Source organism: Euleptes europaea, chromosome 1, assembly GCF_029931775.1.
Source record: "Euleptes europaea isolate rEulEur1 chromosome 1, rEulEur1.hap1, whole genome shotgun sequence".
Lineage (NCBI taxonomy): Eukaryota > Metazoa > Chordata > Lepidosauria > Squamata > Sphaerodactylidae > Euleptes > Euleptes europaea.
This window is the reverse complement of record NC_079312.1, coordinates 78,471,164-78,486,084: the sequence shown is the minus strand read 5'-3', so window position 1 is coordinate 78,486,084 and position 14,921 is coordinate 78,471,164. Positions and strand designations below refer to the sequence as shown.

The window sequence follows — 14,921 nt, the reverse complement described above, 5'->3', positions numbered from 1 at the left end:
TTGTAAGCTGGTTTGATTCTGCCTTAAGTGGTAGAGAAAGTCGGCATATAAAAACCAACTCTTCTTCTTCATTCTGCAAAATAAAACCAGCTTTAGATGGCCTTAGGTGCCTTACTGGTCTAACTCCATGAAAATCTACACAAGGCAGGGCCCTTCCCTGAGAGTCCTGCAGGGCAATGGCTAGGTTGTACTGTGGCGAAGTTGCCCATCCCTGGTTCCCAGCACCCCGTTTTTTGTGCTTGCTCTGCTTCAGCCGAGCCCTTTCTCTCCAGCTAGGCTACCCCATCTTTACCTTGGCAATCAGCCTGGCTCGCCACCTACTGCTGTGCGGGAGCAAGGCACGCCTGGTGGCCTTCCCCTTGGATGAAAGGAGAGAGTCTGGGCACGTAGTCAACCAGAGTCAGAGCTTTTCGGACCAGACGCACACAGACATTGTGTCCTGTATTGCCTGCTTAGACAACCATATATACACTGCAGGGTGAGTTCGGAAGGGAGGGAGAAGACTTTGATTTCCATTGGCACATGGGCTCCAAATGCTAGCTCTCTCTCTCAGATGCCAGTGAGGGTTGCTGCCACTGGCTGGACACCAGCTAGATGTTGCTGCTTTGTTAGTTCTGATGTTTTCAGCCACTGATGTCATGCTGAGCATTACCAAAGCCCTCAGGCAGCACTAGAAGGGAATGACTGGTCTGTGAAAAGACTACACTTAATGTGACTCCCGGTGTGGGGGGTGGGGGGTGGGCTTTGAGGTACAATGGAGTGAGTCATGTGGCTTTTCTGCTAACTGGAGGGATCGGCAGTTCCCTTTCACAAGTGAAAGTTCTTGCTCATAATGGCCCTGCTTCTGACAGAGGCTTAAATTCAGCCCGCTGACCAGCATCTCCTTCAGAAGATCAGCTCTCCATTTCCTTTCCCAGGTATGACAAGAGGCTGCTGATCTTTGACACATACCAGTCTCCGAGCAGGAAAGGCCTAACAACCAAGCACTGTATCTCATGTGCCCACGGGGCAGCCATCACCCATCTGCTGCTAGTGCGCCAGCAAGAAACCACACGGTACAAGCTCAGTGGGAAATGAAGGAGAGACGGTGTCTCAGTCAGAAAGGGGATCTGGGAATGGGTGTTTGGATGAGGGGCAGTAGCTAGCTGACTGTCCTTCCCCAGGACAGAAGGGAACAGCGAAGAGTAACTAATTAGTCACCAGCAGGTGCCCCATGGAAGGGAGTTTCCAATGCAGAAGGATAGTTACAGATTGCACTGGCCTGCACCGTAGGCTATGACCACTCATATTAGTGTAAAACCAGACTAATGGGGAAGTGGACAAGGCATGTACTGGTCTGAATACTGCTATCCAAACTACATAGCCCTCACTGATCCTGCATCTGAAGGATGTGCGTACTAACACTGATGTCCCCTGTGGACTGCAAAAGGTCATATATGTGTAGGGTTGCCAACCTCCAGGTACTAGCTGGAGATCTTCTGCTATTACAACTGATCTGCAGTCGATACAGATCAGTTCCCCCAGAGGAAATGGCCGCTTTGGCAATTGGACTCTATGGCATTGAAGTCCCTCCCCTCCCCAGACCCCGCCCTTATCAGGCTCCGCCCTAAAAACCTCCCGCCAATGGCAAAGAGGGACCTGGCAACCCTATACATGCACTAATTGCGCATGTAACTCACTTTAAAAGTGCTGCGCAGACACCCTGTTTCCATATGGACATTCATTCTTGCCTATTAAGTGCAGTGTTGGAAGCAGTTCATATAGGAAACTGCCTCTTTTTCTTAATGGGTCATGTTGCACAGGTTGGGTTATAAAAAGTGTAGAGCTAGAGGAAGGATGGTGCTTACCACAAAGAAGAAGTGGAAAAGGCAGGATATGAGTGGGATTGCTACCAGGGTAAGAACTGAATGGGGAAAGTATGCATGAGACCTTTTGATATAGCAAAGGCTGAAGTGCTTTCTACGATATACTGGAAAGACATAATTGGGTATATGTGGGGTGAAGCTTGGGAAACCCAGTCGCTGTTCATAGAATACTTGCCCCCTCCACTTCGTGGCCGACTCCTGCTTCACTGAACCCCTGCTCTGTGATGTCTTCTGTAGGGTGCTCTCGGGTTCCTTTGACCAGACAGTTGGCATCTGGTCCCAGGATGGACAGCTGATCCATCGCCTTGGCCCCTTCACTGGGAACATCACTGCACTGTGCTATGTGGCAACGGTTGGCATTGTCTGGATCGCCAGTGGCACATCCCAGCCCACGATCTATGAGCCCCAGTCTGGGGAGATAGTAAGTGACTCAGCAGGGTGTTTCTATCCGTGGGGCCCACCTCAAAACCTCTCCTCCATAGAGATCAATGAACACCGTTATAAGGAGCCCTCTGCTGGCATCATGTGGCCATTTCAGTCACTTCAGTGGCCTTTAAGAAGGGTGACTTTGCAAAGCCATTCTAGAGCCAGGAAATAAGTTTAGTGGCCTTTTATGTGGGGGCGTTTCCCCGCAGTCTCCCCCACCGACTGATTCAGTGTTTCCTTTTGATTATGCATGCCTTTTCTGCCCATCAGAGGTCGCCTTGTTCTCCCCTCATATTTTGCTCATGTTTTCCAGATGCTGTTTTAGCCAGAATCTGGAAAATGCAGGCAAAACACGGGGGGAGAACGAGGCAACCTCTGACGGGCAGATAAGGCATGCATAATCAAAAGGAAGCCCTGAAGCAGTTGGTGGGGGTGACCGCGGGGAAATGTCCCTGCATAAAAGGCCAGCATTTCATATGTCAGAAGATATGCTCTTCGTTCCTTCCTTCCCTTCCTGTATTTGGCAGCACCACCCAACTGATTTTTCTCCTTGTGCAGGGCTAGGCATTGTCACTCAAGTCGATTTGTTTTTCAATCTGATCTTAATTTAAAGTACTCATTAATATATTTATTAGTAATGGCCTGTTTTCTTTCCTACTAAAGTGGCAGTCAGACTGAAAAACAAGAGCAGTCAAAGACTTGGCCATGTTGTACAATGCAGCAACCCATTTCTCCTCCACCCCCTTTCTGGCATAGGTAGCAGTGGCCTAGGCTGGTGTTTTTCAGCAGGAAAATGACAGGGGAGAAAAGGGTTAGGGAGCATACACACGCTCACACACACACCCTGCTATGCCATTTTACTCTTCGAAAAGGCAGCCCCAGCAGCAGCATAGTTTGAGGAAAGCCAGGAGTGTGGGAGCCTTCCTGACCTCCTCAAGCAAGCCATTCCATAAGGAGAGGGGCACAACAGAGAAGGCACGTATACGTGCAGTTTTTATTTTGTCTAATTACAGGTTGGCACCTGCAAAAGATCTTGCTCTGATGTGTGAAGCTCTCATGGTGGAGCATAGGGGGAGATGCGGTCTTGCATATAGAAGGGTCCGAGACCCTATGAAGGGCTTTGTGTGGGATACCTAATACCTTCAATTGAGCCTGGTAACTAATGGGCAGCCTGCAGGACGGGACCAATATGCGTTCTCCGTCTAACTCCCAATTAAAGGCAAACTGCGGCATTCTGCACCTGCTGGAGTTTCCGAATTGACTTTGAGGGGAGACCAATGTACAGTACATTGCAGTAGTCTAGTTTCAATGTGGCATCAAACCAGGTGGCCAGATCAGCCATATCAAGATAAGGGGCCATCTTTCAGGCTAGGCTGAGTTGGAAGAGAGCTTTTTAGCAATTGCATTAACTTGTTTCAGCAGTAATAAAGTTAGATCCAGTATAACCCCAAGGCTCGTAACTGAGTCAGCAAGGGTCTGCTGAACTCCATCTAGAGTGGGGAGAACGATGTCCTTCAAGATCTCCCCAACTAGCATCACCTGTGTCTTTTTAGGGTTTAGAGCCCATTCCTGAAGGAGGGGAAGCTCCTTAGGAGCTAGTGTGACCCCACACTGGCATAGGTACCACCTTATCATGGAATAAGGGGGCATGTACGCCGTTGCGGGGGGAAACACACCAGCGACCGGGAGCTGCTGGCCCTGCCACTAGTGCAGCCATCCCAGCAGGGCTTTCTTGGAAGGGAAAACCTGCACCGGCAAGGGGAGGCATTCCCAGGGCATTCCTAATGGCAGTTCCTCATTCTTTTCGCCTCGTGAACAACCCCTCACTCTGCGACGGTACTGTGCCACCTTTTTGGGTGATGCAGCCCTGTTGAAGGCAATGGGGGATTTTCCCCCTTTTTTGTTTTTTTAACTTCTTTTTTGCCTCCATGGTGGCTGGGAAGCCTCTAAGGAGGTGGTGCGGCTGAGCCACTCCCTGCCGCCATAGATCTGCCCCCCCTTTCAGGATTGGGCTGCCCGTTTCAATTTGTTCACTCTTAGCCAATTTACAACAGCCGCCAGGCAGTCATTCAGGTTTATACACTAAGCAGAATTTAATGGCAAAATTTGCCAAGGACCATATATCAATTCAGGCCGCAGGTGGTGTGGGAATTGCGTGGGAAGCATTCAAACATGCAAGCCCTCATCAATAGTAGCTGGAAGTGGTACAGCCAAAGAACAGTTTTACCCCATAATTCTGCGGAGTATATAAACTACTAGAGGTCTCTGGGACAGACTACCAGATAGGGACGATGCAACATTTTAGCCTTCATGCTTCACTGATTCTAATCTATCAGCCTAGTAATATGTCAAAAAAAAGAATAGCTTGTACCAAATGATCGCTCGAGAATCAGTGACCTATAAAAAACTGTCTCCTTCGATGATTTTTCTTTAAAGAGTTCCCCATTCTTAGTTGGCTTTGACCACAAAGAAATTGTTTAGTCTTATTAGCTGAAAATTACCTAAGCTACAAAGACAAGTCTTTTTTGGGACAGGTTTCTTCTAATAAGTTGATGAGTAAATGGTATCATGTATGTAACAAAGACCATATGCATCCATTTTATACTGAAAAATTATTCTGATCCTCTTCAATGTCATGTATCAGACAGAATTAAGATTGAATTTGGTCTCTTTTCAAATAATTTCCCTAGCTGTATTTTCCCAATCGAAATGCCTGATGAAAAACATGCCTTTTTGTTTTACGACTCCTATTGCCTGGATGCTTCAATATTATATTCCTTAGTCCCCAAGCTGCTCCCTAAATATACTCAAAATGGAATTTCATCACTTTTGCATGGTTAGCACTTTGCTTCTGAAGTGCTGAATTTTCTGTGATTCAACATTGCTGTGAACTTACTATGACAACAGTAATTCACTGCTCCATCAAGTGTTCTGTCATGTACTATAGGAGGCAGATGGGACTGGATTCCTTCCTCTTTCCATTAGGCCTTTGCCTGACTCCCAAGTAAAGATGGCTCTTGTGTACAATTCCACAGTGTTGGGCAGGAGTACGGAGGAACAGATGCTAAATCTTTCTACCCTGGATTCTCTGTGCTGACTTGTTTTCAGGTTTCACAGTTCATATCCACATTTCGAGGCCAACAGATGGAGGGGCTTGTTCTTCAGCAGCTTCTCAGCCTACCAGACTCAAGGCATGTGATTGGTGAGTATCCCAGAAGGATGCCTCCCTTGTATTCTGCAGTCCAAGACCCAACTTGGTCTCCTAGTCACTAATGTGTGGGTTCTGAATTCACCGTCCTTGCTTATCTGTAGGCCGTGTCTTTTCATGTAGTGAGGAGGGTGTAAGAGCTCAGTAGGAGAGACTGGTACAAAAGGGATGAAGTGTGGGAAAAGATACATAGGCTGATTAAGACTGGGGCTACAGAAGGTGGGGTGAGGGTGCTTTAGCCATTTTCCCAATCTGAAATAGCCCCTGGCAGGTGCTATTTGCTCTAATGGGGAAACTACATGTATTGATGGGCTATATGCATAGGGTTGCCAGTTGCCCTCCCTCAGTAGATGAATTCCTGCCCCTCCCATCTGTTGCTTGTGCTCAATCTAGTGAGCAGAAGAAAATTTCAGGAGGCGGGATATTTACCATATAGTTCGGGGGAATTGCTAGAGCAGTGGGAGGCAGTAACAGCATCAGTGATGCTTCCGCCCCTAGTAGCCCCCAGGGTTTGTGGGCATGGACCTCACAGCCCATACGTGTTTCCCGAAAAGATCCCATAGTGGCTCCCTGGGGCTATTTCAGGTCAGGAAATCTGCATGAGGGGAGGGATACTTAAGCTTTCTCTCCCCATACATCACAGTCCTGATTCAAATCCGTTCTGCACATGCCTGAGAATTAAGTTCCCGGTATAGAACTCACAATACATGCCTGATCATGTGCAACTGGGAGAATGTGAGGAAATATAATATGTATTTAGGCTCTCGGACCCAGAGTAGGTGCAACTTTTAACACTTAAGAGAGACTAAGATCTAGATCTCACATGCAGGAGAGTGAGGTGATAATGTGGTGGCAGAATCCTAAACTGGTAAAATGGAGAGTACCACTTCAGACTGCAGGTGGTATAAGGGCTGGGTGGCTACAGCCTTTAGTGCAGGGGTCTCCAATCTTTTTGAGTCTGTGGGCACTTTGGGGGTTGTGACATGGGGTAGGGGGCTCTTTTAACTTTTTTCAACAGAAAGAATTCGCAAAGGCACACAAAATGGGAGCTATAAAGGCTGTAGCAGATCAAAGAAGTTACTTGAGCCAGGTCAGCGGGACAGAGGGAAGCTCTCCTCCACGTGCTAAAACAAACACCCAGTCAAAATCCACATATTAAACATTCCCAGTGAGTGTCGGACACAAGAAAAGTGTGCCAGTGGGCTACATGTTGGGGACCCCTGCTTTAGTGTGTGTGTAAAGTGCCTTCAAATTGCAGCTAATTTATGGCAACTCCAGCAAGGGGGCTTTCAAGGCAAGTGAGAAGCAGAGGTGGTTTGCCATCACCTTCCTCTGCAGAGTCTTCCTTGGGGGTCTCCCTTCCCTGCTTAGCTTCCGAGATCTGATGAGATGAGGCTATACCATGCTGCCTTCCCTCCCTCCCACAGCCTTTAGTAACCCAAGGAAAAGAAAATAATCTTGTTTCAATAAAAAACAAAACAAATAGAAGACCAGTTGTGATGCTCCCCACCCATAAAACTCCCATTCTAATCTAAAACTCTGACCTAACTTCTTTGCTCTGCTGTTAGAGTCCACTGAACAATAAGACTTTTACCTTCTTCTTTCAGGTTCAGCAAAACCCCAGCAAATGCTGGTCTGGCGCTACAGTGAGTTGGGATGCCTGACTGTGCTGCCTTGCAAACACCCCTTAGAGTGCCTTGCTTATGGTAAGGGGGCCAAGAATGTCTCTAGCTCTGTGTCAGCTCCACGTCATCCCTGGGTGCGCCAGGGAGAAACAATAAGCTCTGTCAGTTGAGGGGTATATCTATAGTCGTTGAAAGCCAGGAGAAGCTTATTTGGCAGGGCCAAGCCAGCTGCTGGCCAGAGTCAGTCTGTGCTTTATGTGTCCTGGAATAATGGTTTCTTCAAGCCATGCTGTCCTTGGTTGACCTTCTGAATGTATCTCCACTAGCTAAGAAGGAGCCCGTTCTACTCTTCAGTGGAGACAGCAGTGGGATGCTGCAGAAATGGGAGAGGAGCTACATATCGCCCTTCATCTACAGGTAATGTTTCATCCCCGCAGTCCACTGTCCAAAAAGAGCTGTCAGTCCCTGGTAATGGCTGCAAGGAGAGGTGTGTCAGAGAGCTGCAGAGTTCTGTCACTCACAGGTATCTTTTACCTGGGTGCAAAATTGTACAGATCTCTTCCTGTGTCTTGTCTCCTGAAGATGGTTTCTTCTCTCTGCAGAAACAGCCTGGGAAATGAAACGCTGTAGCAGGTCTACACGATTTGTTGCCCAGATAAAAGTCCTCTGCTAGTTTGAAGACTCATAGGGGAAGTTAACTAATGCTGCCTTTTTATCCATCATGAGTATGGTCCTGTCTTAGGATCTTTGGCCCTGCAAGAGACAGAAGGTTAGGAGTCCCATGGTAGGAGTGGAGTCCCCCTTTCCAGCGCTCACTGGGGTTTCTAAAGGGTACTTCTTCCCAAGCATCTGCCTCTTTGCTGCCCTGTTCAGTAGAACTATCTGAAAGCCAGCTGCCAAATAAGACTTGCTATCCTCCTCACCTTTACTGCTCTCCCTCCTTATCGCCTTCCATTACCCCCCCTTGCCATGCCAACCAGTAGGGTTGCCAGCCTCCAGGTACTAGCTGGAGATCTTCTGCTATTATAACTGATATCCAGCCGATAGAGATCAGTTGACCTGGAGAAAATGACTGCTTTGGCAATTGGACTCTATGGTGTTGAAGGCCCCAAAGTCTCCAGGTATTTCCCAACCTGGAACTGGCAACCCTACCAATCAGTCGTCCACCTGCTCCCTGCCACTTCGCCATCCATTGCCTGTTCTAGTAATGCAACCATCCTACCTCATAACTTTGCAAGCTCACAGTCCTCTCACCTATAGCCAATCAATGCCCTACTCCATCCTCTCCACAGTAATGGGTCACCACCAGCCTAGCCCACCTTGTACATCTTACTTTTCATTTAGCATGGAGTCCTTCCACATCAGTGAAGCGCAATTGGAGCGGCGAGGCCCCTTTGCACAGCAGATGGTGAAGAGCGGCAAGGAGGAGCCACAGCCTCGTCCATGTTCCCCTCGAAAATGGAGAAAGGCCTATAGTGGCCGCCAGAGTGGCCACAGCCTATTCCGGACCACAGCCAAGGACACACAAAAAGAAAGCATAGGCTTCACAAGGTAAATAAAAAAGGGCACTCTCCATTAATATGAGTTGGGTCACCCTCTTGCTCCAGAAGTCAGCCAGGCCATCTTCACCAATTGGTTGACCACCTTTCCTCTTGCATTTAGCCATATGGATTCTCAAAGGGACTAGAAGTAGAGACAGTATAGTCTCATACACTAGGCCATGCATGTAGGAGAGTCAATGTGGTGTAGTGGTTACAGTGTTGGACTAAGGAACTGGAAAACCCAGGTTCAAATCCCCCCTTGGCCATGAAGGTCACTGAGCGACCTTGGGCCAGCCACTCAACTCAGCCTAACCCACCTCAGAGGGTTGTGGGGATAAAATGGAGGAGAGGAGAACCGTGTATGATACCCTGAGCTTAGGGTTGCCAACCTCCAGGTACTGTGGAGAAAACAAAGGCTCAGTGCTGTAGAAGTATTGGAGAACCAAAACAGCACAGAAACAATATATGCAATGCTTAATTTTATAAGTCCTTCCCCTCCCCAAACCCTGCCCTCCTCAGGCTCCGCCCCAAAAACCTCCTGCTGGTAGTGAAGAGGGACCTGGCAACACTACCTGAGCTCCATGGAGAAAGGGCAAGCTAAAAATGTGCTCAATTGATAGATAGGACTGGACTTGGCATTCGGAAGATGATTCTTGCAAAAGAGATGAAACAGCACTGATCTAGCAGTTGCATCCTCAGAATTGACCAAAATATGTAGGAAAGAGTAGAAGAAAATGGTGTTTTGTCATGAAGTTAGGGGTGAAGAGAAAACAGAAGGGCTCCACCAATCACAGCGAAAAAATAGGCAAAAGAGCCAACTGTGCAGATGAAGAATGATTTTTTATTGTACAAGTAAAATGTTCCATACACAAAGCTAGTCTTTCACTAAGAATGTATAGGAAACCTTTTACTTGTACAATAAAATGTCATCATTTGCACCACTGGCCCTTTGGCCTATTTTTTCTCTACGAAATTAGGGGTGAACATTTGAATAGGATTCTGCCACAATAATAAAACCCTGGACCTTTGGCAGGGCCATCTTTGCTGAGGAGCTGGATATTCTGGTGGTGTCGGCAACTAACGGAAAAATTTATCTCTGGGAGTTTGAGAGCTTCAACCCAGGCACTGAATCCCCTGGTCAGGTGAGAGTAAAACCTTACGCCAAACATTTCCAGTGACTGAAAGGAGGAAAGCAAAAGTTATTCCTTTGTAGGTCATCTGCAGGGAGAGAGTGACATTTGCTGTCAGGTAATATCTGCCAGCCACTCTCAGGGATTTAATTGAAGGATTTAATAAAGTATGAGATGACTGTGAACTATGGTGTAGTATCACAGCAGCATGGTAGGCTAGTCCATTCCTGGCACAGGTTCATGCTTGGGAAACCCCATTCTCTGCTCCACCATTAGTAGGGTTGCCAGGTCCCTCTTCACCACTGGTGGGAGGTTTTGGGGGCAGAGCCTGAGGAGAGAGGGGTTTGAGGAGGGGAGGGACTTCAATGCCATAGAGTCCAATGGCCAAAGCGGCCATTTTCTCCAGGGGAATTGCTCTATTGGCTGGAGATCAGTTGTAATAGCAGATCACCAGCTAGTACCTGGAGGTTGGCAACCCTAACCATTAGTACTCTTGGGTAATCTTGAATGACAAGGGGGAAAGGCAACATCAAAAGTCATCTAATACTTTGTTATCTAGGCCAATCAAAATGTTACAAAACAGTATGTAAGCATTTGAGTTCCCCACAAATCTTCAACAGGCTGGATGTTCAGTACAAAAATTAAAAAAGGAGGTGGGAGAAAAAGATGTTCAGAGCATGATGAAAATCCCCAGCATGGAGCTTCTAGAGTCTTAATGGAATACAGATTGTGTTGCAGACTGAATTGAAGTACATGGTGTTGAGTACAAACATGCTACTGGAACAGGGAGGCACTCTTCCTCTGAGAATATGAAGGCCAGAAGTTAATCAGATGCTGATACTGCCCCTTAATAAAGGCACAGCTCTTGGAGAAAAATACAGAAGTTTTCATTCTCTCCAACTGGAGGATTAGGATGAAAATTTCTGGGCTCTTACTTGTACTTGGGGTGCACGCATCCCTTTTTGGGGTATGTAGCAGGGGTCTGCAACAGTTAAATTGTCATGGCGGTTCTCAAAGGTAGTCCGCCTGGGTAAAACTATAGTTTTATGAGGGTGCTAATAATTCCCAGGGTTCTTGGGATGTGAGCCAAAGAGGCATGTTTTTATCTTTGTAGTGTAGAATTGTTTTAAGAATCTAGTGCTCAAAGATGTCTTGTAGAAGAAGATTTAAGAGACTCCTTTAAGTGTTTGATTTTCTTTTTCTTGCATGGTGTAATCATGCCTGCCTGTACAGGGCCAAGACTCCAGAACCCTAGTGCCAGCCTGTGCCCAAGATGAGATGGCTCAGGACTCTTCAAGCAAGTGTGTAGCAGGTTAACCAAGTGGATTGAGTGGGTTGGCTAAGCATACTTTTGTGCGGTAAAGTCACCTCAGCTATATCCAGGGGATTTTGCTGGATATTTCTCTCTGGAAAGCTTCTCTCTATCCCCCCACCCAATATCCTATGACTACCTCTCTTGCCAATATTTCTCTGAATAGGTTTTGCCTGCAGAACTGTGCTGTGTGGGCACACAGGCATGGTAACAGCACTCACCTTGGCAGGCAGTGACACCACCACCATCTGTTTCCCCTACTTAGTAAGTGAACAAAAGAATGGACTTTTTAGGGATGGCAGGAGACAGTTCCACTTCTGTCTCTGGGCAGACAGAATAGGGTACAAGTAGAAGGCCACGAGCACAGGAACAGCCTTCGTAGTCCATGCTGTGGACAGAGGGTATGGGTGGGCAAGGTAAACCGCTCTGGGGAGGGAAGGCAATGCTGAAAGACAGCCTCACCCTGTTGCTTTTCATTGTAGCTCAGTGGGGGATGGGATGGAAGGCTGTGTCTCTGGGATCTGCAGAACCGCTCCTTGCAAAATGAGCTTTCCAGTGTCCCTGGGAACAATGGGCCCATCCTTGATATGGCCTACTCCCCAAAGAGGTGGGTGAGTCTGACGAGTGGCACAGCTGTAGAGTGTTTGTGAGCTGCAGTTTTATTCTTTGAAGGCCCCCAGCGGGAGGAGGAATATAACAGAATCTGTCTCTTGGCTCAGGGGCAATATCAAGCGCAAGAACCACCATGGTTGGGTTTGGGCTCAGGACTTCTCCCTCCTGTTACCATTCTCACATCCACAATCCACGCTCTCCTGATCCTATCAGGAGAGAATTTGCTTTATCTTCTAGCACTGGCAGAATTTTTATCTGTGCTTTCAATCCTCACTGTGCCAATCTGGTACTTCTGGCTGAACTTGGACACCAAGCTAGTGTTGTGGCATTGGTCTGGCATTCATTAGAGGACAAGTGGGTCAGTGGTTCTGAAGATGGCTCCATTCGGCTCTGGGTAAGGGCTTCATCAAACTTTTTTTATATGCTGAGTTTGTGTGTGGGGTAGAGGTTAGAGAGTTGGGCCAGGACTGCAGAGACCTGGGTTCAAACTATCTCACAGCCATGATGCTCTTTGGATGACCGTAGACCAGTCTCTGGATGACCTTGGACCAGTTAGCTTTGGATGACCTTGGACCAGTTAGCTTAACCTACCTCACGGGGTTACAATGAGGATAAAATGGAGATGGGGAGTTACATGTATGCCACCCTGAGCTCCTTAGAAGAAAAGGAGTATAAAAGTGTGATAGATACTGTTATGCTGACAGGGAAGTACGAAAATAATTTTTCCTCAACCACTGGTAAACTGGGGAGAATTCCTGACCATATTCTGCTGAATCTGAGGTGTTGAAAATAGGTCTGTCATCAAACAGTTAGAAAAACAATGGCTAGAACAGATTGTTACAAAGGTCCTTGCTGGGAGCTGACTAGAAAGAATTGCTTGCTAGTTGCATGGTTGACGGAAGCTCTGTCTATGGTGCATACAGAGTGAAGATGGGGGATGCTGCATGAAGGTCCTGAGAGCCCCCAGAGGGATCACCTGCCTTTGCATTGACCAGGCCAATGGCTGCATTGTTGCAGGGGTCCATGACACCATCAGGTAGACAATGCGGCTGGGAAGGGAGGTAGAGAGGACAGGGGACCTGCGAACGTGTTTATGGCTCTGCTTTCTTTCCTTTGCAGGGTTTATGATGCAAACTCTGGGGTGCAGGTACAAAGTCACACAGGGCATCAAGACACCATCAAGGGCCTCATCCATGTCCCAGAAATGGAACAGGTATAAGGGATAGTGGCACCACCCTGTAGGGGGAAAGATCGGTGGATCTGAGGTTGGGCGCTTTACCATTATTAGCACTGTGGACTGTTTGAAGGCAGTTGCCCTGACCACATTCAGGCCATGTGGTCTACATATGCTGTGTGCTCAACCTGTGTCTATCAGTCCCATCCCCCATCAGAGGGCTGGGTGCAGGTATATATGTCGTTACAAAGTGAGGACATGCCCACTTTACTGATTGTGGTTCACTGGCACGGGATCGTCCCACACCAAACCATTCCTGTATAAACAGGGGTATTTTGCCATGCTGCCACTGATTTCACAACCAAGGTGTTAGTACAGACATGGGTCAGACTGAACTGATAATTTTCTGTTTTCTGGGCTGGTTGTTAGTTGTGGCCTTCTGAGGGAAGAAACATGTCTGCTCCCACCCTAGCCTGTATCTAAGTTGCCATGGGTGGTTCGTGTTTGTTTGTTTTGAGGTATGCTCTGGCAAACCAAGAATGTGCCCAAGTCTTCCCATTGCTGGTGGGAACATTCCCAGTGTGCTGTATGAATGCATCCAGTCCTTGAAGAAAGCAATATGCCAACACTCTTGGCCCCTGATTTTATCACCTCTCTGTTTCCCTGCAGTATGTCTCAGTTTCACTGGATGGCACAGTGTGCATGTGGAAGGCCTATCGTCAGGGAGACTAGCTGATGACCTTCATCAAGTGGTGGTGTATTCTCATGATGCATGTTAGCAAGAACCTGGACGTTGAGAGTCTCAGCCTGCACCAGAAAGCTCAAAAATATATGAGCAGTCTGTGCAAAATGCTCAGAAACTAGAAAATATCAAGGCGGGACTTCCAGTGGTCAAGGGTGTGGCTTCTTTGCTGTGATCCTTCCTGCATAGCTTCTAGCACCTGTCCATCTGCCTCTCCTTCTTCCTTTTTCTGCCATGGAAATCTGTGTAAAAATGAAAGCTATATTTTATGAAAACCCATACTTTTCAGAAAGAACAAATTATATATACTAAATAGTTCCAGCTGCTTGCTTATTCCGCCTATGAGTTCCCCCAAGCATGCTGCCAGATGCCTCCCTGAAGATACTGACGGGTTAAAGTTGCCAACATACAGGCAGGGTATGGAGTTTTCCCAGAGTTACAACTGATCTCTAGCCACAGGGATCAGTTCCCCTGGAGAAAATGGCAGTTTTGGAGGGGGGACTCTATGGCATCACATCCCTGATGACCCCCTTCCCCAAACTCCACCCTTTCCAGGCTCCATCCCCAAATCTCTAGTAATGTATATGGAAAAGACTTTGGAAAGAGAGGACCTAATGGAAGAAAGGCCCATTCAGAGTGGCCTCCTGGCATCGACCACAGCCCAGGCCTTTTCCATAGAGGCTCCTAATCCATGGAATGGGCTCCCTGAAGAAGTATGGGGAGCCCATTAATTAGGTCTTCAGAAGGCGATACAAGGTTTCTTGTTTGTCAAGGTTTTTGATGGGAAATGAGTTGCTGACATCTTTTGAGAAGAGAGAGAGAGGTATTTGGGTAAGGTTGCCAACCTCCAGGTACTAGCGGGAGATCTCCTGCTATTACAACTGATCTCCAGCTGATAGAGTTCAGTTCTCCTGGAGAAAATGGCCACCTAGGCAATTGGACTCTATGGCATTGAAGTCCCTCCCCTCCCCAAAACCCGCCTTCCTCAGGCTCTGCCCCAAAATCCTCCCGCCAGTGGCGAAGAGGGACCTGGCAACCTTATATCTGGGGTATTTAATTTTATTCGGTTTTAACTTGTAATGTTTTCCTTACTGCTACATGTAAAACGAGCCCAAAAGAAAGGGGGGGGGTATATTTTAATAAATAAATAAATCTCTTTCCTGAGGCAAAGAAAGAGAAAAAAAATAATTTCTGGGATTGGCTGGTGGAAAAATCCCCTACGTGAGTGCTCTTGGTTTTGTACTGATGTTGTTCTGCCTCTGATGCCGTGTGTCTAATTCTGCATG

General features: G+C 47.4%; 1 protein-coding gene across 1 annotated transcript; it reads left to right on the top strand.

The window, feature by feature from the left end:
- The first annotated feature begins 1,791 nt into the window (after nucleotides 1-1,791).
- Nucleotides 1,792-13,625, top strand: LOC130475560 (uncharacterized). Its single transcript, XM_056847368.1, has 12 exons — nucleotides 1,792-1,802; nucleotides 2,103-2,286; nucleotides 5,400-5,493; nucleotides 7,107-7,205; nucleotides 7,451-7,541; nucleotides 8,469-8,675; nucleotides 9,699-9,807; nucleotides 11,590-11,714; nucleotides 11,933-12,113; nucleotides 12,643-12,755; nucleotides 12,839-12,932; nucleotides 13,563-13,625. The coding sequence occupies exons 1-12, from the start codon at nucleotides 1,792-1,794 to the stop codon at nucleotides 13,623-13,625; spliced, it is 1,371 nt and encodes a 456-aa protein (XP_056703346.1).
- Nucleotides 13,626-14,921: the final 1,296 nt, after the last annotated feature.

What these genes read in the sequence shown, in the direction of transcription:
- LOC130475560 (XM_056847368.1), top strand. An exon ending in ATATCGCCCTTCATCTACAG is followed by an intron (nt 7,542 to 8,468) that starts GTAATGTTTCAT and finishes CTTTTCATTTAG; the next exon opens with CATGGAGTCCTTCCACATCA. An exon ending in ATGTCCCAGAAATGGAACAG is followed by an intron (nt 12,933 to 13,562) that starts GTATAAGGGATA and finishes GTTTCCCTGCAG; the next exon opens with TATGTCTCAGTTTCACTGGA.